Below are 25,846 nucleotides of genomic sequence, written 5' to 3'. Positions count from 1 at the left end.
CTGGTAAAAGGAATGCAAGCCAATGATATTCTTCAACTTTATCATCTCCTCAGTTGCCCTGAAGTGGAGCTTTGATACTGCTAATAGAGTAACGATAACTATAATTCCCTTGGTCTTGGTGTAATGGAGCAATACTCAGCTTAACTTGGCACAGATTCTTTTCATTCAGTCATGGGGAGATTTCCCATTGGTTTACATTTGTTCACTGGGGCTACGGTGAAAGAGTTGTGGAAACCTGGGAAAAATGGTCACCATCATTGCATTAGTTCAGTGCTTTTTTCCCGCTCTTTGCTGCGGTTATGGCAAAGGAGCAAAGAAACCCAATGAAAATCCATTCCTAGAAATTGAAAATGATCACCAGAACCTGCCCCAGTTTCAACTCGATATAAATCCTACACCCTCCCCAGTGCTCTAGCGAACTGCTTTTGAATGAACACAGAGTGTGTTATTTGTTCAGTTATGTCTATGGAACAAATTATTTTCCAATGCTGTTGACAGATACTCAAATACTTGGAATCACAGTTCACAGGGATATCAAAAGAGAGGCAGCTGAACAGAAGGTCCGATTGAAATTTCTAAAGTTACATGGCTCAGACTAACCTAACCTTCACAGTAGTTGGAAATAAAGAATAAAGAAAGTTCTGCACACGCGCAGCTTTTTCATAAAACAATAACTTAGTATTCAGGTTGCGACTTTAGGGATGTAAGAACTGTTTGTTCTTCACCTTCACTCTCTAGGTCATTCCATGATGCAATAATAGCAGAGCTATTGACTAACCATGGCAATCAATGGCTATCAGTGAGGCCACAACACACTCAAAACACAAGATGGGGAAAATGCCAGTGGTGGAAAGCTTTGGAACTCGGGGTCTAAGGTTACCTTGTACCCCACAAGCATGCTCCACTTACCAAATGTTATGTCCCAATGAATAAATACTGACTACATGGCCAGAGTTTTACCAGCCCGCCCGCCATGGGAATTAGAGCGGGTGAAGGGCGGACCACGGAAAGGTCCGGAGGAGACCCAAGTCACAGGGAGGATGGGAATAGACAGGCGGACAAACACTGAAGTAGAAGCTTTCAGCTTCTACACAAACATGCATAGGCACAGTATTACAGTCACACACATATATACACAGCCACACATACACTCAGCCACACATACATGCATAGGTACAGTATAGACATGCACAGACACAGTCACACACAGTCACACATGCATATACACATACATAAAGGTCTACATAAGCACACACAGTCACACAAATATACGCATAATCCACAAGTCTGGCGCCATGCAGCACCCAGCTGAATTTTCCAGGTAAGTTCATTTTAACTGAGCAAAGTAAAAAATATGATGCATGGCACATTTTAAGAGTTTCCAGTTTTTAGACAGCTGAATTTTCTACCTGTTCCTGAGGGATTCTGTTCCATAGACTGAACACTCACTCACTATATTGATCTTTCCCCAGATTAATTTTGAATTTTCCCCTTTCAAGTGTCGGTCATGTTCTGTGGTTTTGCTGGACAAAGTGAAATGACTTGTCATGATCTACAAAACCTAGTCCTTTAAGAATTGATAGAAGACAAAGAACTTCTCAAACTTTCCTTCCCACTGCGAGCAAGCCCAAATGGCACAATCGCTCCTGCTAATCCAATCGGCCCATCCCCTCCAACATGGCCTCATATGTATCCTTTCAATGACTGCAATACCCTTCTTGTACGATGGTAATTGGAACTGTACTCAATGTGGTCACACCAAAAAGTGGCAGAATTATCTCACTATTGCAATTTTACCTCAACTAGAATCATAGAATCATAGAAACCCTACAGTGCAGAAGGAGGCCATTCGGCCCATCGAGTCTGCACCGACCACAATCCCACCCAGGCCCTACCCCCACATATTTACCCACTAATCCCTCTAACCTACGCATCTCAGGGGCAATTTTAACCTGGCCAATCAACCTAACCCGCACATCTTTGGACTGTGGGAGGAAACCGGAGCACCCGGAGGAAACCCACGCAAACACGAGGAGAATGTGCAAACTCCACACAGACAGTGACCCAAGCCGGGAATCGAACTCGGGACCCTGGAGCTGTGAAGCAGCAGTGCTAACCACTGCGCTACTGTGCCGCCCTAGCTCAATTTTATTGTTTAACACTGGAACACAGGAGTAGGCTACATGGACATAAAACCTGCTCCGCAATTCAATACCATCATGGCTGATCTTGGGTTTCAACTCCTTTTTCCAGCCTGCTCCCCCATCCCTTAATTCCCCGAGGAACCAAAATCCTGTCTGGCGCAGCCTTGAATATATTCAATGATGAAGCATCCACAACCCTCTGGGGCAGAGAATTCCAGAGGTTCTGACTGTGTGCATATGTGTGACTGTGTCTGAATCTTTGTCAGTCCATGTGTAACTCTATGTATATGGATTGTTAAACCCATGAGTGTACATATTGAACTGTGTGCAAGTGAGCATGTTTCTATGTGGGTTGTGTGTATATTTGTGTGACTGTGTGTGCTTATGTAGGCCCTTATGTATGTGTATGTGCATGTGTGACTGTGTGTGACTGTAATACTGTGCCTATGCATGTATGTGTGACTGAGTGTATATGTATATTTATACATAAATAAATGTATGCATATATATGTACGTGCGTATGTGTGACTGTGTGTACATATGTGTGCGAAAGTGTGTGTATATATGTATATGTTTATATATGTATGCGTGAATGTGTGTGTATATATGTATATGTTTATATGTGTATGCGTGAATGTGTGTGTATATATGTACTTGTGCATATATGTATGTGTGCATGTGTGACTGTGTGTGGGTGCACATGTGAGACAATGTAAATGTGTGTGCACGGGCACATATGTGTGTACTCAGTTGACTGAAGGAACTGTTCATATATATCTTTTGAAGTTCAGGAATATTAACATCTGATAAACTTTACGCATGGCCAAATACAATCCCTCAGAAGTTATATGTTTGAGCAGAAGTCCTGTGATCAAGTGCGTCTGTTTGATGTCTGTGGTACATTAGGCATTCACGTTGTTTAGGGAAAATATTTTTAAGGCTGTTCTCTCAGCTGTGCAATCATGACTTCATTTGGCATCTGGTAAAGATACTGACAATAAATGAAGTTAGAATGGGATACATGCAGTCCCCGCACAGTCCAGTTTGTTACAATATAGCAGATTCAGGAGTACCTTTGAGTTTCTCAGCCATGAGGCTGGCTTCATGCTCTGAGTAATGCACAATGGGTGCAGGAGAGGGTGGTCGCAGATGTTCATCTTCCAACATGCGGCGGTGGCGTTCCTCTCGCGCAAACATCCGCTGCTTGCACTCCCACTCATAGAAATCATCTCGGGCCTGAGCAAAGTCCACATGCAAGCGGCCTGTGTCCTTCTTGTCCGTGCTCGATCCCAACCGCATGCGGTAGCCTGAAAGTGAACGCATACCCTTAGAAATTAAACAAAACCAGTGGTGTTCGTTATTAGGGTTTAACTGGAGTTTGGGAAATGACACCTACAGCACTACAATCCCCACCTCCAACTGCTTGATTTTCCAGGTCTCAGAGGTCCTATTATAACAGTTGGAAGCCATTTAATAGCCCATAAAACCCTCAAATAAACAAACAGACTCTTCAAAGCAGCTGTGTAAATAAAGTCCTGCTGCTGGGGACCATGAAAATTCAGTTCCTAATGTCAGAATAGGTGCAGAATAACAGTCCAACAGTGCATGACCACACTTTAGAGGCAATTCATTTGCTGCAATGCATTTTGGGACATTCTGAAATTGTGAACAATGTGATATCAATTTAAGTTTTTTTTAAGTAATTGGGGGTTTATTTTGAATTTTCTTTTTTCCAATTTTGTGTATGCCTTCTTGGACAGGTTATTTTGCTTAGATTGCCTAATCCAATTAAGATGTCAGGCATTGGTGGCACTTTCACCTCGGAATCACAAGGTTCTGGGTTCAAGTCCCACCCCAGGGTTTGAGCATGGAAATCTGGGCAATCACTACACTCAAATAGAAAGAAGACAGCAGGCCACTCGACGAATATGGCCCTGGTGCCCAAAGAGCGAGGGGGAGCCCCCGGACCCGGGGAGGGGGGTCGGGGGAGGGGTATGATAACCCACCCCTCCCTCCCCACCCTCGGATTTTCATGGGGAATCCTTAATTGACGTCCATATACGACTCGTTGAATACGAGCTCCCTGGAGATTGGTAATTAACTAACCAGGTGGAATTCGTATACGGAGTGCTTTATAAAGCAGGCCCCTGAGTGGGTCCATTGTTGTAATGTCCCGGTTGGGACCTGTTTGTGTTCACCACAAGCTTGTGGTTTTGCTTTACTGTATTTTGCGCAATAAAGCACTGTTCCTTTACAGCTGACTGCTGGCATTATCATAGTTACCATGTCAATATATGCGATGACTAACTCTGTACAGCTGGATCCAGCTTAAGCTCTTGCATGTCTACGCACCTTAATCTCACTTACCTACTGCTTTTTCTTCAGGTACAGTAGTAAACAAGATGGAAACTACACTGCAGCTATTCTGATGTTATGAGCTATACAGACAGCACAGTGGCACAGTGGTTAGCACTGCTACCTCACAGCGCCCGAGACCCGGTTCGATTTCGGCCTGGGGTGACTGTCTGTGTGGAGTTTGCATGTCGAATCATAGAATCCCTACAGTGCAGAAAGAGGCCATTCTGCACCGACTCTCTGACAAAGCATCTTACCCAGGCCCTATTCACTTAACTGCATGTATTTACCCCGCTAATTCCCCTCACCTACACATCTTGGAACACTAAGGGGCAATTTAGCATGGCCAATCACCTAACCTGCACATCTTCGGATTGTAGGAGGAAACCGGAGTTTCCGGTGGAAACCCACGCAGACACGGGGAGAAGGTGCAAACTCCACAGTCAGCCAAGCCAGGAATCGAACCCGGGTCCCTGATGCTGTGAGGCAGCAATGCTAACTGCTGTGCAACCCATTTCTCCACATGACTGCGTGGGTTTCCTCCGGGTGCTCCAGTTTCCTCCCACAGTCCAAATATGTGCAGGTTAGGTGGATTAGCCATGCTAAATTGCACCATGGTGTCCCAAGATAGGTAGGTTAGGTGGATTGACCATGAAAAATGCGCAGAGTTATGGGGATAGGATCAGAGTGGGGAATTGGGCCTGGTTAACTCTCTTTTGGGGAGTCAGTGAAGAGTTGATGGGCCGAATGACCTCCTGCTGCACTGTAGGATTCTATGGTTCACTTTCATGGTCCCCAGAGGCAGGACCAGAAAAAAGTGGTCCCAGAGTGGCATGCCCAGTAGTCCTGTTTCCAATTCTTCTCTCAGGCACCTTCACACGAGTGGGGGGAGGGAACAAGCTCCAGAGTTCACTCGCTCCAATAACTGAGCAGCTGACAGCATAATGAGAGCCCCACCTCTGAATTCCCAACTCTGGCATGAAGTTCCCAGTCCTGAAATTCCTTAGGAAACACCGGGTAACTTCCTCATCAGGAAAGTGAGTAGAACAAGTTTCCAAGAACTCTGGCCCTCCGGCAGGAATTTGACAGGCTCCCTGGGAGGGAGCTGGCAGCTGCTGGATGGAAGGGAGGGGAAATGGGACGTGTAAAATCAGTTGGGATGGTAGGAAGTACCGTGCCTGTTGTCAGCCCATATTTAACAGTGGCTGAATAGATGTTGGCCTTCGCTTAGACCAACTGAGGCCTTTACTGACCATTTAGTGGACACTTGATGGTCTCTTCCTGTCATCACCGCTGGAGTTTTACCGTAGGAAGATGGTGAGGCTGCCAGCATCCTGGCAAGAGGAGGGTACATCAGCCACCCCCCCCCCCCCCCCCCCCCCCACCACGTCTAACAGAGGGACCTCCCTGTCCCCACCCATCCAAGGACAAAGGTGTGGACTCTCTTGGAAATGCTCGTAAAGCCTCTCAATTGTTATCCCACTGGTCAGGGCTCCCCCAGTCAACCAGCCCCTTCTTCATCAGCCTGGCAAAGACCAGGATAACTTGTTCAACTCTTCTACCTGACATTTGTCATTTCAGCCATGCAGCTCCAGCTAATCGCAATAGAATTTCTTGGGGAAACCTCTCAATCCTTCGCACCTTTCAGTTAGTGGCCCTGTATTGTTTCAAATCGCAGGAACAATGGTCACAGAGTGAAAGACAAAGAGAAGAAAGACAGAAGCAGTTCACCTGACAGGTAGATAGCCTTGTCCACCATGAATTCCTCAGCGAAGCGAATGTGGCAGAAGTTCTTCTTGCTTTTGCGGATGGCCGTAATATCGCCGCACTGCTCAAAGACCTCGCGAATGACTTCCTCGGCCGCGTTTTCGGGCAAGCCCCCCACAAACACAGTCTTGCAGCCAGGCGGTCGATCGCGGGTGGCCGGCGGTGGGAGATCTGCAGACGCAACAAAGCACAAGGCTCGACTGAATCGGGTCGGGGCAATTGCTTAAACCCTCTCTTTCAATTGGATTGCTTGGTCCAGCCTGAAAGCAGGCAGAGTGCTGTGAGCTGCCTCTTACACATTCCTAACGTGGATATAGTGAGGCAAACTAATCGAATAAGACTTCTGAGCTTTGTATTCTCTGATGATAGGGCCTGTACCAATTGGCTCTCATCATCTGATGCTATGTAATTCTCACCAGAATGCATCCTACTCCTCTTCTGAAAAGCAATGGCAAATCCTGTTGAACGAGTGCCTGATTATATTTGAAGATTGCCCAATAATAGGATATGAATTACCCATTGGTGCATTGCTGTGTTGAAAAATAACTGATGCAGTAATTAGTAATGAAGTAAACACTATTACAGTTCTCTATTACGGAGAACGAATCTTCACTCGAGATAACTGAGCTGTCCCATAAGGGGACTCCATTTCCACTACAATCTGGATTCCCGTCTGCTTAAACAATAACAAAACTGAATTAAACAGGAATGGTACTCAAGGATCATATTTACTGATCCCTCATAGTGTCTACCAGATTCTATATCCTCACATTACCCTGTGTGGACAAAAGCAAATTACTGCAGATGCTGGAATCTGAAACCAAAAGAGAAAATGCTGGAAAATCTCAGCAAGTCTGGCAGCATCTGTAAGGAGAGAAAAGAGCTGACGTTTCGAGTCCAGGTGACCCTTTGTCAAAACTAAAAGGCAAAGAGAGTGGGAGATATTTATACTTGCAGGGTGAGGGAATGAAAGATGAGTCATAGCCACAGGAACCAGGGGGAAAGATTGCTAATGGCAGTCCTCAGAGAGAATAAAGGTGTGAATGGCCAAACGGCAGAGAAGCTGTAAACTGTGACGGATGGAGATGTTGGGGGAGGGGGGAATGGGACAGAATGTAGAAACGGGGAAGCAGCGGGGAGAAATGGTAAGGGAAGGGGGGATGAAATAGGGGGAAAGAGTAGTGGGGGGAGAAGAAGATCCTGTATGGACAACTTGATAAATGTGTTCATGATTACGACCCACACAAGAAGCCAACATTGGGATTTATTTTATATCAATTACAGAATACCATTTTCACAGTGGATTTACTTAGTTCCTACTGTCCCGTACCATCAAAATAATCCACGTGGAAACTTCTTTCCCTATGTATAGACTACAGTCATTAACAGGTTTCACACCAGTTGGTGAAGTCAATACTAAGACAGAGTCTTTCCTTGCTTAGAGACTTTATTGGATTAGTTCAATGTCAACACTCCTCACACATGACCAGTGTCCCATTGTGTTCAAATAACCACCTCCTGTGTCCCTCAACAATGTAACTGACATTAACAAACTTTAAACTCACTTTGCAAATTGGGGGCCCCTGAACTCATTAGCACTTGCCTCAGAAAATAAAAGCTTTTTGTTTTCAGTCTGACCTTACAATACTGGACTCAGCCAAGACAGGCTGTTCTGGAATGTTTAACGGACAGATCCCTCCCACAATTCTGTATGTCATGAACTGGCTTGCTGTTGGATGATTGAATGAAGCTTAGCTCTGGAATTTGCTCAATGGCTTCCATTGTCTCAAAGTGGATGGGCCACATGAGAATGCACATCATTCAGAATGGCCTATTTGTCTTCTATCCCAATTAACTTGATCTAAGGAACAAGATAGCTTGCACAAATTTACATTGAATGATATTGTCTCTATAGTAAAGTAACATGCGATCTGGCCCATAACCTCCTATGACCTGCAGAATCACAGAATGGTTACTGTATAGAAGGATGTCATCAGCCCAATGACCCTGTGTTTGCTCTCTGAAGGAGCAATTTACCGACTGCTACTCCCCGGCCCTCTCCCCATCAGCCTGCGCAATCTTCCTTTTCCGATGATAATATTCCCGGAATGTTTTATCAGTTTCTAAACTCTGACCTTTGTTCCCATTCACAAATTTTTATTGTCTTTTGGCTACAGAGTTTCCATCCAGACACTTCCTTACTTTTATTGGATTCAACTCCTTTCTACAGCCCTAGTTATCCACTCTGGACACCACCTTGATAATGCGGTTTACACACGCACCTCATTATTGCCAGCAGCAGTGAGTTGATGGCATGAATCAGCATTCAATGCTGATCTGACGCCAGTGCTGCTCTCTCCAGGATCCACAAATCCAGCTCTAAATGTCTCTCCCCATCTTGTCGACATGTACCTCTAACCTCTTCTTCCTTGTGTACTTATCAAGACTCCCCTTCAATAGGTGAATGCTTCAGCCCCTCCAATGGGCCGTGAGTTCCACATTCTCACTTCTCCCTGGGAGTTAACTCTTTGTGAACCAACTTGAACAATTATTGAAGAGGGCCTGAAACTAAAATGTCCACATGCCTCCTCTCTCCATAGATCTGCTCACGGTTTTTAATTTAATTTAATCTCAGAGTCAATTGAGGAACAATCCTTTCTGGAATAGGTGACAATCTCAAAATTTTTAGCCTTCTTTGGTCCTTTTTATTTGAATGTTGCACAGGAAGAGTCCATTTGGCCCAATATGCCTGCGCCTGCCATTTGCAAGAACTCTTCAAGTAGCCCACTCTCCCCACCTCCCATCCCCATCCCACAGTCCTGGAAATTTCTCCCCTTCAAGCATATTATATCCAATTCCCTTTTGAAAGCTACCCATCAATCTTTCAGACAGCGCTTTCCAGATCGTAAGGACTCACTAGGTAAATGCATGTGTTTCATCTTCCCCTTGGATTAACCATCATAATTGGAAAAGCAAACGTAACTCTGCAATTCCATTGGGTGCCAATTCCCAGGATGTACCTTGACCACATTGCAAATCCCAGGGCCAGGGGGAAACAAGTGGGTGCTTGTGCCAAACCAAGTCAGGGTGGCAATCATGCCTTAGCTGGGCAGAGAGATTTGGCAGCAGGGTCCAGCTATACAAATGCCTTTCCTGCATTATCAAGATGTGGGGCATCACTGGTTAGGTGCATTTACCCGAACAGGCACCAGAGTGTGGTGACCAGGGGAATTTCACAGTAATTTCATTGCCGTGTAATGTAAGCCTAACTTGTGACTAATAAATAAACTTTAACTTTACTTGGGGAAGATGGATTTTCTCGTGGACATGCTCTTTCTGTGTGAAAAGGACAGGGCCCTATGTGGGAATACATGCGGCTTCTAAGTTGTGTAAATGAGACACACTGTGAGCCCAACTTTCAATCTTTGTCCTTTGCAGAAAGAAGGGGCATGTCCACGCATTGTGTCTTTTTCAACGAAACAAAAGCTTGGGGAGCACAGTGACACTGGCTAGCTTCATAGCAAGAAGTTTAACAACACCAGGTTAAAGTCCAACAGGTTTCTAAGTTGTGTAAATGAGACACACTGTGAGCTCAACTTTCAATCTTTGTCCTTTGCAGAAAGAAAGTCCTGTTGGACTTTAACCTGGTGTTGTTAAACTTCTTACTGTGTTTACCCCAGTCCAACGCCGGCATCTCCACATCATAGCTTCATAGTGCCAGGGACCCGGGTTCAATTCTGGTCTTGGGTAACTGCCTGTGTAGAGTTTGCACATTCTCCCCGTGATTGCGTGGATTTCCTCTGTGTGCTCTGGTTTCTTCCCACAGCCCAAAGATGTGCAGGTTAGGTGGATTGATCATGCGAAATTGCCCTTTAATGTCCCAAGATGTGTAGGTCAGATGGATTAGCCATGGGAAATGTGTGGGCTACGGAGATAGGGTGGGGGAGAGGGCCTGAGTACAGACCCAGGGAGAGTTGGTACAGACTCGATGGGCTGAATGGCCTCTTCTGCACTGTAGGGATTCTGTGACTTCATGAACAGCCATTCCCCATGGCAATGATTTGACCAGAGTCAACCTGCCCAATTTGAATTTGAACAACGCTGGGCAGTTAACTGTTTCATGCTGCATTCCACATTGCAATGCCTCCACCAATCAGAGTTCATTCCATTCAGCACTCTTTTCTCAAACAGTAACAATTGTTATTTCACTTTACTTTTGGAAATTTCTTGCGAGATGTGCTGATGAGTGCAACACAAAAAGCTTTGACAGCATGTCTCTTTTTCAGCAATAAAAAGTACAGTAAACATAGAACATAGAACAGTACAGCACAGAACAGGCCCTTTGGCCCACGATGTTGTGCCGAGCTTTATCTGAAACCAAGATCAAGCTATCCCACTCTCTATCATCCTGGTGTGCTCCATGTGCCTATCCAATAACCGCTTAAATGTTCCTAAAGTGTCTGACTCCACTATCACTGCAGGCAGTCCATTCCACACCCCAACCACTCTCTGCATAAAGAACCTACCTCGGACATCCTTCCTATATCTCCCACCATGAACCCTATAGTTATGCCCCCTTGTAATAGCTCCATCCACCTGAGGAAATAGTCTTTGAACGTTCACTCTATCTATCCCCTTCATCATTTTACAAACCTCTATTAAGTCTCCCCTCAACCTCCTCCGCTCCAGAGAGAACAGCCCTAGCTCCCTCAACCTTTCCTCATAAGGCCTACCCTCCAAACCAGGCAGCATCCTGGTAAATCACCTCTGCACTCTTTCCAGCACTTCCACTCCTTCTTAGAGTGAGGTGACCAGAACTGCACACAATATTCCAAATGTGGTCTCACCAAGGTCCTGTACAGTTGCAGCATAACCCCACGGCTCTTAAACTCCAACCCCCTGTTAATAAAAGCTGACACACTATAGGCCTTCTTCACAGCTCTATCCACTTGAGTGGCAACCTTTAGAGATCTGTGGATATGGACCCCAAGATCTCTCTGTTCCTCCACAGTCTTCAGAACCCTACCTTTGACCCTGTAATCCACATTTAAATTAGTCCTACCAAAATGAATCACCTCACATTTATCAGGGTTAAACTCCATCTGCCATTTTTCAGCCCAGCTTTGCATCCTATCTATGTCTCTTTGCAGCCTACAACAGCCCTCCACCTCATCCACTACTCCACCAATCTTGGTGTCATCAGCAAATTTACTGATCCACCCTTCAGCCCCCTCTTCTAAGTCATTAATAAAAATCACAAATAGCAGAGGACCAAGCACTGATCCCTGTGGCACTCCGCTAGCAACCTGCCTCCAGTCCGAAAATTTTCCATCCACCACCCCTCTGTCTTCGATCAGATAGCCAGTTACCTATCCAATCGGCCAACTTTCCCTCTATCCCACACCTCCTTACTTTCATCATAAGCCAACCATGGGGGACCTTATCAAACGCCTTACTAAAATCCATGTACATGACATCAACTGCCCTACCTTCATCAACACAGTTAGTTACCTCCTCAAAAAATTCTATCAAATTTGTGAGGCACGACTTGCCCTTCACGAATCCATGCTGACTATCCCGGATTAATCCGCATCTTTCTGAATGGTCGTAAATCCCATCCCTAAGGACCTTTCCCACCAACCACCGAAGTAAGACTAACCGGTCTATAATTACCAGGGTCATTTCTATTCCCTTTCTTAAACAGAGGAACAACATTCGCCACTCTCCAGTCCTCTGGCACCATCCCCGTGGACAGCGAGGACCCAAAGATCAAAGCCAAAGGCTCTGCAATCTCATCCCTTGCCTCCCAAAGAATCCTAGGATATATTTCATCAGGCCCAGGGGACTTATCGACCTTCAGTTTATTCAAAACTGTTAGTACATCCTCCCTCCGAACATCTACTTCCTCCAGCCTATTAGCCTGTAACACCTTCTCTTCCTCAAAAACATGGCCGCTCTCCTTGGTGAACACTGAAGAAAAGTATTCATTCATCACCTCTCCTGTCTCTACTGACTCCATACACAAGTTCCTACTACTGCCCTTGACCAGCCCTAACCTCACCCTGGTCATTCTTTTATTCCTCACATAAGAGTAAAAAGCCTTGGGATTTTCCTTGATCCGACCCGTCAAGGACTTCTCATGTCCCCTCCTAGCTCTCCTAAGCCCCTTTTTCAGCTAATTCCTTGCTAACTTGTAACCCTCAATCGAGCCATCTGAACCTTGTTTCCTCATCCCTACATAAGCTTCCCTCTTCTTTTTTAACAAGACATTCCACCTCTTTTGTGAACCATGGTTCCCTCACTCGGCCATTTCCTCCCTGCCTGACAGGGGCATACCTATCAAGGACACCCAGTATTTGTTCCTTGAAAAAGTTCCACTTTTCATTAGTGCCTTTCTCTGACAGTTTCTGTTCCCATCTTATGCTTCCTAATTCCTGCCTAATCGCATCATAATTACCTCTCCCCCAATTGTAAACCTTGCCCTGCCATACAGCCCTATCCCTCTCCATTGCAATAACAAAAAACACCGAATTGTGGTCACTATCTCCAAAGTGCTCTCTCACAACCAAATCTAACACTTGGCCCGGTTCATTTCCCAGTACCAAATCCAATGTGGCCTCACCTCTTGTCGGCCTATCCGCATATTGTGTCAGGAAACCCTCCTGCACACACTGCACAAAAACTGCCCCATCCGAACTATTTGACCTACAAAGGTTCCAATCAATATTTGGAAAGTTAAAGTCCCCCAAGACAACTACCCTGTGACCCCCACACCTATCCATAATCTGCTTAGCAATTTCTTCCTCCACATCTCTATTACTATTTGGGGGCCTATAGTAAACTCCTAACAACGTGACCGCTCCTTTCCTATTTCTAACTTCAGCCCATATTACCTCAGTATGCAGATCCCCCTCGAAGTGCCTTTCCGCAGCAGTTAAACTATCCTTGATTAACAATGCTACTCCTCCATCTCTTTTACCAGCTTCCCTACACTTACTGAAACATCTATACCCCGGAACGTCCAACAGCCATTCCTGTCCTTGTTCTACCCACGTCTCCGTAATGGCCACAACATCGTAGTCCCAAGTACCAATCCATGCCCCAAGTTCATCTACCTTGTTCCGGATGCTCCTTGCATTGAAGTAGACACACTTCAACCCACCTTCCTGTCTACTGGTACCCACCCTTGACCTTGATACCTTCCCCAATACCTCACTACCCTCAACACTGACTTCCGGACTACAACTCCTTTTCCCACACCCCTGACAAATTAGTTTAAACCCCCCTGAAGAGCCGTAGCAAATTTCCCTCCCAGGATATCGGTGCCCCTCTGGTTCAGGTGCACCCAGTCCTGTTTGTACAGGTCCCACCTTCCCCAGAATGTGTTCCAATTATCCACGTAGCTGAAACCCTCCCTCCTGCACCATCCCTGCAACCACATGTTTAACTGCACTCTCTCCCTGTTCCTCAACTCGCTATCACGTGGCACCGGCAACATACCAGAGATGACCACATGTTTTGTCTTGGCTCTCAGCTTCCAGCCCAGCTCCTTAAATTCCTGTTTTAAATCCCCGTCCCTTCTCTTACCTATGTCGTTGGTACCAATGTGTACTACAACTTGTAACTGTTCCCCCTCCCCCTTAAGAATCCGGAAAACACGGTCCGAGACGTCACGGACCTTGGCATCCGGTAGGCAACATACCATCCGTGAGTCTCTTTTGCTGCCACAGAACCTCCTATCTATCCCTCTAACTAACGAGTCCCCAATAACTATTGCCCTCCCGCTCTCCCCCTTACCCTCCCGAGCCACAGGGACGGACTCAGTGCTGGAGATCCGCTCACTGCGGCTCACCACTGGTATGTCGTCCCCCTCAACCGTATCCAAAGCGGAATACTTGTTGCTAAGGGGAACGACCACAGGGGATCCCTGCACTGACTGCTTCCTCTCAGCCCCTCTCACTGAAAGTAAGTTGCACAAATGATTGCATGATTCAAATGATTCAAAAGAACATGGACAGATTTATGTGAGTGAGCAAATGTGAACCCAAGAAAGATAATTCCAAGTAATTTCTAAATGATGAGAATCTTAGGAATTGTAGAGATTACTGAAGTCCAGGGACATCATTAAGAGCTAAGGGACGGGTCCAAAAAGCAATGAAAAAGGCTGTTGGAATGTTGGTCCCAGTAAAGTTGAATTATCATGAATAGGAAATGATGCCTAAGTTACTCAGAGCCTTGATCAAACTGTGCATCAGATGAGCATTTGAAATACCACAGCATACAAGGCAATGGACCAAGTGCTGGAAAGGGGATAACAATAGATAGATGCTTGATGGTTGGCACAGGCAAGATAGGCCGAAGGGCCTCTTCTTGTGCTGTAGGCGGGATTTTACGACCTCGCTCATCCTGAAGCCGTAAAATCCCCTAAGTTCAATGGACCTTTCCATGGTCTGCCCCTCGCCCGCTCTGATTCCCGTGGCAGGTGGGATGGTAGAATTCCGGCCTATGACTCTATCACACATCAGGACAAACCTAGCATCATTAGGGGTGTTGCACAGAGTGATGCCGGGGCTAATTTGATTTGATCTATTATTGTCACATGTATTGGGATACAGTGAAAAATATTGTTTCTTGCGCGCTATACAAACAAAGCATACCGTTCATAGAGTACATAGGGAAGAATGAAAGGAGTGGGTGCAGGAGCTTTACAGCATGTTACAGACATAGCTAGGGTGTAGAGATAGATCAACTTAATATATAGTAGGTCCATTGAAAAATCTGAAGGCAGCAGGGAAGAAGTTGTTCTTGCGGTGGTTGGTACATGATCTCAGACTTTTGTAGAGGTTATGTGAGGACAAGTTGCATAGGTTTAGCTTGTGTTCCCTCAAATTTAGAAGACTGAAGTGCGATCTGACCGAGGTATTGAAAAGGATTTGATAGAGATGCAGAGAAGATGGTTCCTCTGGTGGAGTAATGAAAAACAAGAGGACAGAATCTTATAACTAGAACCAGATCCAATCAGGAGCACTTTTCCCACAATGGGGAATAGAATCTGGAATTCTTTCCCTCCCCCCAAAGATTATGGGCGCTGGAGCAATTGCAGTTTTCAAGACAGAGATTGATAGATTTTCCTTCGGTGAAGAGGTAGGAGAAAGGTGGGTAAAAATGGAATCATGGTGTAAGTCAGCATGAGCTAAGTAAAGTTAAAGTTAAAAGTTAGTTTATTTGTTAGTCACAGGTAAGGCTTACATGAACATTGCAATGAAGTTACTGTGAAATTTCCCTAGTTGCCACACTCCGGCACCTGTCTTTCAGACTGTGGGAGGAAACCGGAGCACCCGGAGGAAACCCACACAAGTAAGTTGGTAAGTGGTAGAGAAGGTTCAAGGGGTTCAATGTCCTAATCCTGTTTTGAATACTCTTAACTTCCCAAACCTGGACCTTAACTTGCAGTAAAGTATAGCCATGTGATCCCGAGATCAGAACTTAAACTGAAAGCCTAAGTAGAATAAACCACAGCACACAACATAGTATAAAGCAACCTTAGTAATTATCTGATAGTTAGTTCCCATTCAAATACTAACCATTCTGAAATAGGACTTCCAATTTACAAATAAGCATACAGTGGGAGTCTGTGGCTTTGAAGGCTATATCAATTTATAATTTCTCAACCTTTCATTCCCTCCACCCCAGCCTACCAAGACACATTCAAGCTATACAGTGATGCGATCTTCACACTTACTTGGGTTGGCTGGAAAGAGAGTACAACTTGTACAGTGGATAATTTCTTTCATGACTGGTAATGCTGGTGGCACAGCTGGCCGCAGTAAACTAATCCCGGTCATCATTGGATTGACTGGTGCCATTCCTGTCATTAGCCCCAGGCCGTGTTCAAACGCCGGGACACAGATGGGATCTGTAGACACAAGAAAACTCTTGTTACTGTCATGCTGTTATACTGATGTAAATACCAGTCGCTCATAACAGATTGCATAAACACATTGTGGGTTCATTTATTGAGACTAAGCATGTGGGAGCATTTATACAAAGGTTGAAAGCTTGAAGACATCAGCAGCAGAGCTGTGTGTGTGTGTGTGTGTGTGCTCTGTACAAAACCAAATGCAAAACTGAGACTAGATCACATGACAAACTTCCCTTCTAGTGATGCCATGCTGCTGTCCCTAAAAGGAGTGTTACAACTTTCTGCTGATACATTGTGTGTTAGCTATCTTTCCATAAAACACCTCACTTTGATTGCAAACACGTTACAAGTGATGCTTCCAGCATAGACGTCCCTAGTTTGGAACAGAGATTAAAGAATCAAACCTCAAGCTCAAGGTGCCTGATTCTGGACTATCCAGTAACAACGGGTGGGATTCTCCACTCAACCTGCTGCCTGTTTCGCGGTGGTGGAGGTGGCCCGCCGTTGGCCAGTGGCGGGATCTTCTGGTGCTGCCATTGTCAGCAGGATTTCCCATGGGAAACCCACGGCCAATATACTCCCTCATTTCCATTCCTGTTAACCGATGCTCCGCTGTGGCAGCGTAGCCTTGCAAGAATTTCCCTCTTGTGCTTATACTGAAGATACATATTGCAGGTAAACACAAAGCTGGCAACGGGGCAGAAAGGAAAAAAACTTGCATTTATTTATATGGCATCTTTCAAATGAACTCTGAATGTCTCAAAGCGATTCGCAGCCGGGAAAGTAGAGCAAAATCTGTAAACTGCAGATATCTTGGAGACGGGCATCATCTGTCATTTTTATTGGTGTCCTTGTTTTCAAGATAGCCATTGTATGTCACTCTAAACACATGTGATAGAAGCCAGCACACACAGCAGCAGAAAAACTGTCTTATTCCTGGGATCCAGGCATTGGAAACATTCAATCCTTAATTCAATCCTGCTTTGGAATTTGTGAGTATCCGTGGTTCCAGATTGGCTCTCCGTATGTTTTGTCAGGCTAATTATTATGTCTGGCATGTCCTTTTATAGCCATGATGTGGAGATGCCGGCGTTGGACTTTCACCCCATGTCCTTTTATAGCCAGTCTCATTTTCTGGGGCATGCCTGTTGATGCAAAGTTCATACAGTGGCAGCCACGTTGTAATGTGGGAAATGCAGCAGCCAATTTTCTGCACAGCAAGCTCCCACAAACAGCAATGTGATAATGACCAGAAAGTCTGTTTGTGTGATGTTGGTTGAGGGACAAAAAATGGCCACGTCATCGGGAAGAACTCTTCTGGTTTAGTTTCTCATCTGAAAGATAACAGCTCTGTCAGTGCAGGCCTCGCTTGATACAGTTGCAAGATAATATCTAATTTCATTCTCCTTAAGTTAAGGGTTGCCATTCTTGTTGGATTCCAGTGTTAACAGCAATAAAAAACACACATCAGGAGAAAACACACTCTGGGTCTTCCAACTGTGTAGATTTACCTGTCAAATCCACAGCTTTTGCATTGCTGGAAACCGGGGGAAGGGGGGCGTGTTGAGAGTGCCAACCAGCAACGGTGGCCCCAGCCTCACATTCCATTGTTCAGATGATGTGAATTGTACAGACAGATTGCTGGCATATAGAAATCAAATTGCTTGGCCTGATTTCTTCTGTTCTTCTGAAAACCACCTGCTTGTCACCAGCTATGAAAATTCTGTGTCAAAACATCCAAACTTCTGTAATTTGTAAGTGTTGGCAGGGTTTTGCCATTTCTGTGCATGTTTACAATCCAGAGTGATGTCGGGAGAGGAGACATTGGAGAGGACTGGTAAGTTTTCACTCACAATGGGTTTTCAGTGTAAAACGGTGAGGACATTTTCCGACCAGCCAGAGACAGCAAGAGGTGACACTGGTTATAATTGTGGTCGTGTGGTCCCTTTAAGGGGCAATCCTTCGTGGGCCATGTGACTGAACTAGAGCCAGTGGAGCACGTGCACGCGGACCTGGGCCAATGCAGAGCGGGGGATGAGTAGTCCCAAGGTTGGAGGGCTTCCGTTGGAGTCAGGCCTTTGTTAGGAGTAGACCTGTATTAGCTGTGCTATTGAACCCTTTGTGAATATCTTCTTATCAATAAACCCTTTAGTTAGTTACTTGCCACATCGAGTCACCTCGAGTTATTACAATAACTGTCTGCTGTGAGGGGAATGGGGGTGGGGATGGAGTGCATGTAAAGAGTCTCAATGTGGTGGTGGGGTAGAGTGCAGGACAGGGGATGCTACAGAACCTCTTTATCAATTCTACAAAGGAGCATCTTCCGCTAACCTTGAGATAATCGAACCCAGGTCCCTGGCACTGTGAGGCCGCAGTACGAACCACTGTGCCACCATGCTGCCTACTAGTTATGTAGTTTCAAGAATATTTAATTCCTTTTTTTCCCACCTTTATTTCCCTCACAACACGGCCTCCCTCCAAATTTTGCCACTCTAGATTACCTACTATCTCGCCTGGTGGCTACATCAGCTCTGGAAGCATGCAAGATCAGACATTTTAAAGTATTGTAAATGAAGTTCCTACACATATATATAGGTGGTATTCCACAGTTGCATAGATCAGAGATATAAAATAAACCACAACATTAATTTAAACTATAACAATTTAACCTAAAATGCCACAAATAAAATATACCTTTCAAAAAATCCCCACTTGTGCTAGTTTGTTGTGAGTACAATAATGGTGTGTTCTATGTTCCCTAACATGCTTACTGCTTTAGCTGATTGAGAATTTCATTGCCTATTAATGTTGAATATACATTTTTGAAGGTTAATTGTGAGGGGTGGTGGGGTTGCACAAGGCTGATTGTTCATGAGTGGCTATACAGGCCCTGCATGCTTCGAGCAGCTAGCTTCCAGCTTAATCTACCCTTCTCTGATCATTTCCAAATTAGATCTTAAAACTGAAATTATGCTTTGGTATACTGAAGTTGTTTCAGCACAGGAGGCATTTAGCCGACAGAGTCCATATTAATGGGAAGGCTAAAGCATTCTTCTCGATTTCCCCTCTCTGCTCTTGTAATCATGGGCTGGCATCTCTGCGAGAAACTACAGAAAGAACTCCGTTAATATTTATACCCTGGCAGCCCACTATTCAATCAATAAGAATATTTATACAAGCTTACTTGGCCTGAGTTCCAACAGGCGACAAACTGAACCTCCTTGGCAACTTCAACACTAGAGTTGGAAAGGGCTCAGACCTCTGGTGAGGTGTAATTGGCAGAGAGGGGGGTAGGGAAATCTAACACAAATGGTACCCTGATAAAATGCCTTGAACACGGCCATAACCAACACCTTGTACCGTCAGAGAGACAATTACAAGGCCTCATGGCAACACCCTTGCTCCAAGCACTGCCACCTGGTTGATTATGTCATTGTCCGAGTGAGGGAGTGAAAGGGCACGTGTATCACCCACACCTTGACAGGTGCCAACATCTGTTGGGCCACCGCCTAATCCCCTCTGCGATCAACATCAGTGTAGCCCCAAAGCAGCAACTGCAACAGAAAGTTGTGAAGGCCCTGTCTTGTCAGCTTGCATCGGAAATGTCTCAACTTGTTGAGACTCTGAATTGGATTTGATTTGATTGAATTGGAAAAGTATAAAAAAATTTTTTTTAAAGCTGCAGGAAAATTAACACTGAGGCACTCAAATGCCCTGATAAGAGAGCCTTATTCAGCCAGCACCTCACTGCTAACCTGATGACTTCTAATGATGTGGAAATGCCGGTGTTGGACTGGGGTAAACACAGTAAGGAGTCTAACAACACCAGGTTAAAGTCCAACAGGTTTATTTGGTAGCAAACGCCATGTGCGTTTGCTACCAAATAAACCTGTTGGACTTTAACCTGGTGTTGTTAGACTCCTTACCGACTTCTAATTACCCAGAGGCGCAGAGGCCAAAGCTCTACCACCTCGCCCACCCGATTCCGGGGCAGGCAAGGTTCCCAGAACTGAAATCTCCATTGGCTCAGGCAGGATTTTATGATCTTGCCCGAGTGAGACTGTAAAGTCCCGCCCAGAGTGTCCACAGTGCCTGGTCTGTCCTCAAGGTCTCCATAACCAGCACCTGCAAAGAGACGCTTAGTCAGTCGATCGGGAAACACCAAGACTGGTTTGATGAGAAGCAGCAGGAAATCCAGGGGCCGATATCAGTAAGCCAGAAGATGGACGTGGAAAGGATGTTTCCTCTTGTGGTTGAGTCCAATACTGTTGAGGAGAACAGTTTTCTCTCAGTGGGTTGTGAGACTTTGGAACCCTCTGCTTCAGAAGGTGGCTGAGGCAGGGTCACTGGATATTTTTAATGTTTTCCCCTTAAAGGAGGGATCAATGACTTGGGGGCATAGATTTAAGGTAAGGGCAGGAGGTGTAGAAGGGATGTGAGGAAACCTTTTTCACCCAGTGGGTGGTGAGAGTCTGGAACTCACTGTCTGAAAGGCTGGTGGAGGCAGAGACCCTCATAACAGTTAAGAAGTATTTAGATACACTTGTGATGCCAAGGCAAACAAGGCCATGGGCCAAGTGCTAGAAAATGGGATTAGAATAGTTAGGTGGATTGTCTTTCAGCACCGCAGATGCGATGGGCCAAAGGGCCTTTTTCTGTGCGGTAGACCTCTAAAACTCTTTGAATAAGTTCTATGTTCCCAATCCTTCAGGAGCCTCCTGCAGTCCTGTAAATTTGTGTGAACTTGGGAGGCACGTATTTAACGGTGTTTAGAAGGGTTAGGATTCAATGCTGCATCAAAGATATTTACCTGATACCAGTGGTGGCCCAGTTAGTCCCACTGGGGCTATCCCTAAGTTATTCATTGCAGTAGCCCATGCTGTGGTATCAGTAACGTTCATACTGATCTGACTGGGGCCCATGACTACACCTTCCAAACCTTCTGTTCCTGTGGGAAATAAAAAGAAGATAGTGTCATAATGGCACAGTTGGAGCCCATTCAGCCCATCAAACTAATGTTGGCTGTGTCGAGTCATCCAATCACTCCCTGCTCTATCCCTATGGTTGTGAAAGTTTATCTCCCTCAAGTGTTCATCCAATTTCCTTTTGAAAGCATTGATCCTTTATAATTTAAGTAACTCGAGTCAGGTCTGCCCCTGGGCTCAAGGGTATGGAATATTGTCCGGTTGGATAATTCCAATGCGATTGCAAGGCCAGATTTCTCTCTGTGCCAACACTGTTCTGTCACAACAGTTAGAAACTGCTTGTGTCCCTGCTTTGTTGAGTCCCTTTTTATTTTTTTCTCCTTTTAAAAAAATCAATAAACCTTCCTGTACAAAGACACGATTACTGAGAAGCAGAGTGATGTGTCAGCATTGGCTTCTTGGAAACACAGTTACCTTTGATTCAGATCGTGCTTTCAAACTCTACTCCAGTGATTTAAGTACACAATCCAGGTTGACTCACCAGTGCAGGGCTGAGGCAGTGTTGATCTCTCTTTTGGATGAATCCTAGAGCTAAATGAATCCTCTCAGGTGGATGAAAAAGACCCCAGGGCACTATTTGAAGGAGATTGCTCCCAGTGTCCTGGCCAACATTCTCCGCCTGCCATAGATATATATGGATAATTTACAGGCCAATAATCACCTATTGATCACAATACCAACACACCTTCCATGGCCATTAAGTCCCAGAGCGGGAATTGAACCCGGGCACTACCCACTGCACCACAAGACCTCCACAGTAGTGACTATCCTATGAAAAAATACTAAGAAGAGTACTGGAACATCCTGGAGATGTCAAAAGCTCCATCTACCAAATGAAAAAGTGAGAGAGATAATCAGAATCAACTCCTTGGGTGAGACTTTCTGACCGCCACCGCGCCACCCCCCCCCCGCCCCCCCCCCCCCCCCGCCCCCCCCCCCCCCCCCCCCCCCCCCCGCCATGTGTCTTGCAGCAAAGGAAGTGGCACATCTTTGGCTGGCGGTGGCATCTTCTGGTCTCACTGCTTTCAACAGGGTTTCCTGTCGTTCACACACTCCGCTGCCAGGGAACCCGTGGCATAGGCTCACCGTCAGTGATACTGGACCACACCCCGGCGGAAACAACCGGAAAATCATGGCCCTTGTGTCAAACCCACGCGCTCTCTGGCCTCCTATTTAAGGTTACCAGTGGGCAAAAGGGGAACCCAAAGGATGGAACAAGGTGCCATTAAAATTAAAGCAGGAGGGGGATATATAGGTGGCAGATTGGTTGGCCATTTAGACATGCTGAGTTACACACACATGGACACAAACAAACATACATACACACAAACACACTGGGCTGGACTTTCATGGTCGTGGCAGGTATTAGGAGTCGGGCAAGTTCACAGTCGTGATTTCCACCACCCAAAATATTGACATGGCACTGACTCGGGATGGGCTGGAGTCGGGGCTGCCACCTGCCTCACTGGCAGGAAAGTGCACTGGTGAATGGAAATGGTGTCGGGCGCAGGGGTGGATCTTGAGGCTGAAGAAAGGCTCGCCTCAGGCCGGGCTTACTGTCGGTGATTTTACACGGCTGCGTTTCAGTGGCAGGAATGATAGAAAGCTGTCCACAAATGATACGCTAGTAACAGTATTCCTTACAGTTTTTCTCTACCTGTCCTGTTAGTTTGCTGTGTAATCTTCAAAACTTCGATCAAACCGCAGCTTCACCGTCTAAATTTCAGGAAATACCCAATTTGTGTAACCTCATCTCATAAGTTAACATTTGGAGGCCAGATATCATTCTGGTGAATCTATGACACACTCTGTTCAAGGCCAATATATTCTTGTCAAGGTGTGGTGCCTCGAACGGTTAACCGTATTCCAGGTATGGTCAAAGCTGGACTTTGTTTGGTTGAAACATGGCTTCTAACCTCTTGTATTCAAGTCCTTGAGACATAAAGGTCCTGCGTGAATTACTTCACATTTACCTACATTGAAATCCAATTGCCACAACTCTTCCCATTCAATTATCTGTTAATATCTCTGTAATTTAACATTTCCATCTCAGCGGCTCACAATGTGGCTGAACTTTATGTCAATGAGGAACTTGGATATGTGACTTTCTATCCCATCATTTAAGTCATTCGTAAGTATGGTGAATAATTGAGCCTCGGCCTAGTTCATTGTGGGACACCACTCAACAAATCCGCCAATGAGAGTAGCGGTCCATGATCTCTAATCTCTGTTTCCTGCCACTCAACCAATTTCCCAAACAGGACAATGATTTGTCTTCAATTCCATGAGCTTCAGCCTCAGTTGGCAGTCTCTTATGAGGGACTTTGTCAAAAGACTTCTGGAATTCCATATAAATAACCTCCATATGATAGACGCTTCCCTCTTCATTACTTTAGTCACCTCTTGAAAGAAAAGTTCAATTAAATTCATCAGGCAAGGCCTAGCCTTTCCAAATCCTCTGCCCTGTTGTTGGGACAAAGTTATTCCCTGCTGCAATTCCTTTTCTGTTGCCTTTAGGTTCTCAATGAAAGAGTGAAAAGATCAGTTCAAAGGAAATGGTGGCTCGTTAGTCCTCAGGAGCAAAAATATATCCAGATTTGGTAAAATAAGTTAGAAGTTGAAAATCTTTGTACTTTTGAATGAAGCTGAGCTGAATCGTACGGATGGCATGGCACGGTGGCACAGTGGTTAGCACTGCTGCCTCACAGTGCCAGGGATCCGGGATCAAATCCGGCCTTGGGTGACTGTCTGTGTTTGCACGTTCTCCCCATGTCTACGTGGGTTTCCTCCCACAGTCCAAAGATGTGCAGGTTAGGTTGATTGGTCATGCTAAATTGTCCCTTAATGTCCAAAGATGTGTAGGTTAGGGGGATTAATGAGGTAAATATGTGGAGTTATGGGGATAGGGCAGGGGGCTGGGACTGGGTAAGATGCTCTGCTGGAGAGTTGGTGCAGACTCGATGGGCCAAATGGCCTACTTCTGCGCTGGAGGTATTCTATGATTCTATGATGCTCAACACACCACTCTCATTTTACCAATTGGGATTATTGGTTGTTTGTTCAATTGGAAGTCTTTCATTGATTTTGCAAAGTCGAGTTTATTAAGCAGCTCCGAGACCGTTGTTTGGAAGAACACTTGTGCCATTTTGTGCTTACGCAGAGGTAAACATTTTCCCTTGCTACGTGTGACCAACAGAGTGCCTTATTGATTATTGCATACAGCACTCAACACCCTTCCAACTCCCATCTGAGAAGGGCAGGGTCAGGTTAGCATTGTGCCTGAGTGAGCAATGACAACAACTGCACACTCGACATCCCTTCTGAATCTGCTTCTCACTGCTTCATCTGCTAAGTGGTATCCTGGCACAGTGCAATGAATTGCTATTTACTGTATAAGGTACGAAGATTTATTAACAATGCTTAATTATCCGTAATAAACCATGGCTGCGGATTGACAACTCAAACCCTGGGTACGAATCAGTATTGTTTCCGCGCAGTGCCGTAATTTAAAATTCATCTCCATGACCAGAGAGAAGTATGGCTTTTCATTTACATGCTAATAGGTGGTAGATTCAAGTCTGTAAAACTTTTAGTCTCGCTCCATATTGCCTAACAATCTTCTGCTATCTCCGATTTTGTTGTCACAAAGGACTTACAAAGATGATCCCAAATTTAGAGGGCGCAACTATTGGGAAAAATTGAACAGGGATAGATACAGAGAAGATGTTTCCACTTGTGGGGAAGTCCAAAACTAGGGGTCATAAGTATCAGGTAAATAGTCATTTTGTAGTACTAGACTTGAGTATTGCTGAAAAAAGAGACATGCTGTCAAAGTTTTTCATCCTGCACTCATCAGGACAGAACATCAAATTTCAAAGGTAGCAACATTTATACTGATTGGTTTGGAAGTCAGCTCTGATTGGTCTTGATGGGCGGGATTTTATGGCCTCGCTCGGGCGAGATTGGAAATTTCGCCTGAATTCAATGGAAATTTCCATTGTTGGATACTCGCCCGCTCCAATTCTGGGCGGGCGAGATGGTAGAATTCCGGCCAATGTCACCATGGCGAATGTCCCATGGAGCTATTATCCCCCTTGCTTTAGCTTGTTCAAAAAGGGTGAAATGCCTGGACATGTTCCTTTTGCCTGCAGAAGACAAGTTCCTGCATATGAATATATGTAGATTCCAGCAAGTGTAAGTGAGTTACATTATGAACCTTTTTCAACATTGCTCAAATAATCAGATAATCATTAATAAGTTAAATAAGGCAGTCTGAAGATTTGTTTTTTTACTCAGAGTGGTGAGGGCTTAAAAATGGACAAATCCCCAGGCCCGGATGAATTGTGTTCCAGGCTACAGTGGGAGGCGAGGTGGGAAATTGCAGGGGCTCTGACGCAAAATTTTAATTAGTCTCTGGCCATGGGGGAAGTGCCAGAGAGCTGGAGGACAGCTAATGTGGTTCCGCTTTTCAAGAAGGGTGGTAGAGATGAACCAGGGAATTACAGACCGGTGAGTCTCACATCAGTGGTAGGAAAACTATTGGAAAAATTTCTGAAGGAGAGAATTAATATTCACTTGGAAAGGCATGGGTTAATTACGGATAGTTAGAACAGCTTTGTCAGAGGGAGGTCATGTCTAACAAATTTGATAGAAGTGTTCAAAAAAGCGATCGA

At 45.2% G+C, this 25,846-nt stretch overlaps 1 protein-coding gene across 1 annotated transcript in view; it reads right to left on the bottom strand.

Moving 5' to 3' along the window:
- The window catches only part of enox1 (ecto-NOX disulfide-thiol exchanger 1), a 264,276-nt gene that overhangs the window by 205,520 nt on the left and 32,910 nt on the right, over positions 1 to 25,846 (bottom strand). Inside the window, exons 2-5 of the mRNA XM_078231954.1 lie at positions 20,999 to 21,136; positions 16,009 to 16,182; positions 6,231 to 6,437; positions 3,218 to 3,451 (exon numbers count right to left, since the gene is read on the bottom strand). Coding sequence (XP_078088080.1) covers positions 3,218 to 3,451; positions 6,231 to 6,437; positions 16,009 to 16,182; positions 20,999 to 21,136 — 753 coding nt within the window. The remainder of the gene's footprint in view (positions 1 to 3,217; positions 3,452 to 6,230; positions 6,438 to 16,008; positions 16,183 to 20,998; positions 21,137 to 25,846) is intronic.

Source organism: Mustelus asterias, chromosome 17 (assembly GCF_964213995.1).
Source record: "Mustelus asterias chromosome 17, sMusAst1.hap1.1, whole genome shotgun sequence".
Classification (NCBI taxonomy): domain Eukaryota; kingdom Metazoa; phylum Chordata; class Chondrichthyes; order Carcharhiniformes; family Triakidae; genus Mustelus; species Mustelus asterias.
The sequence above is the reverse complement of the archived record's forward strand: the minus strand, read 5'-3'. Positions and strand labels throughout refer to the sequence as shown.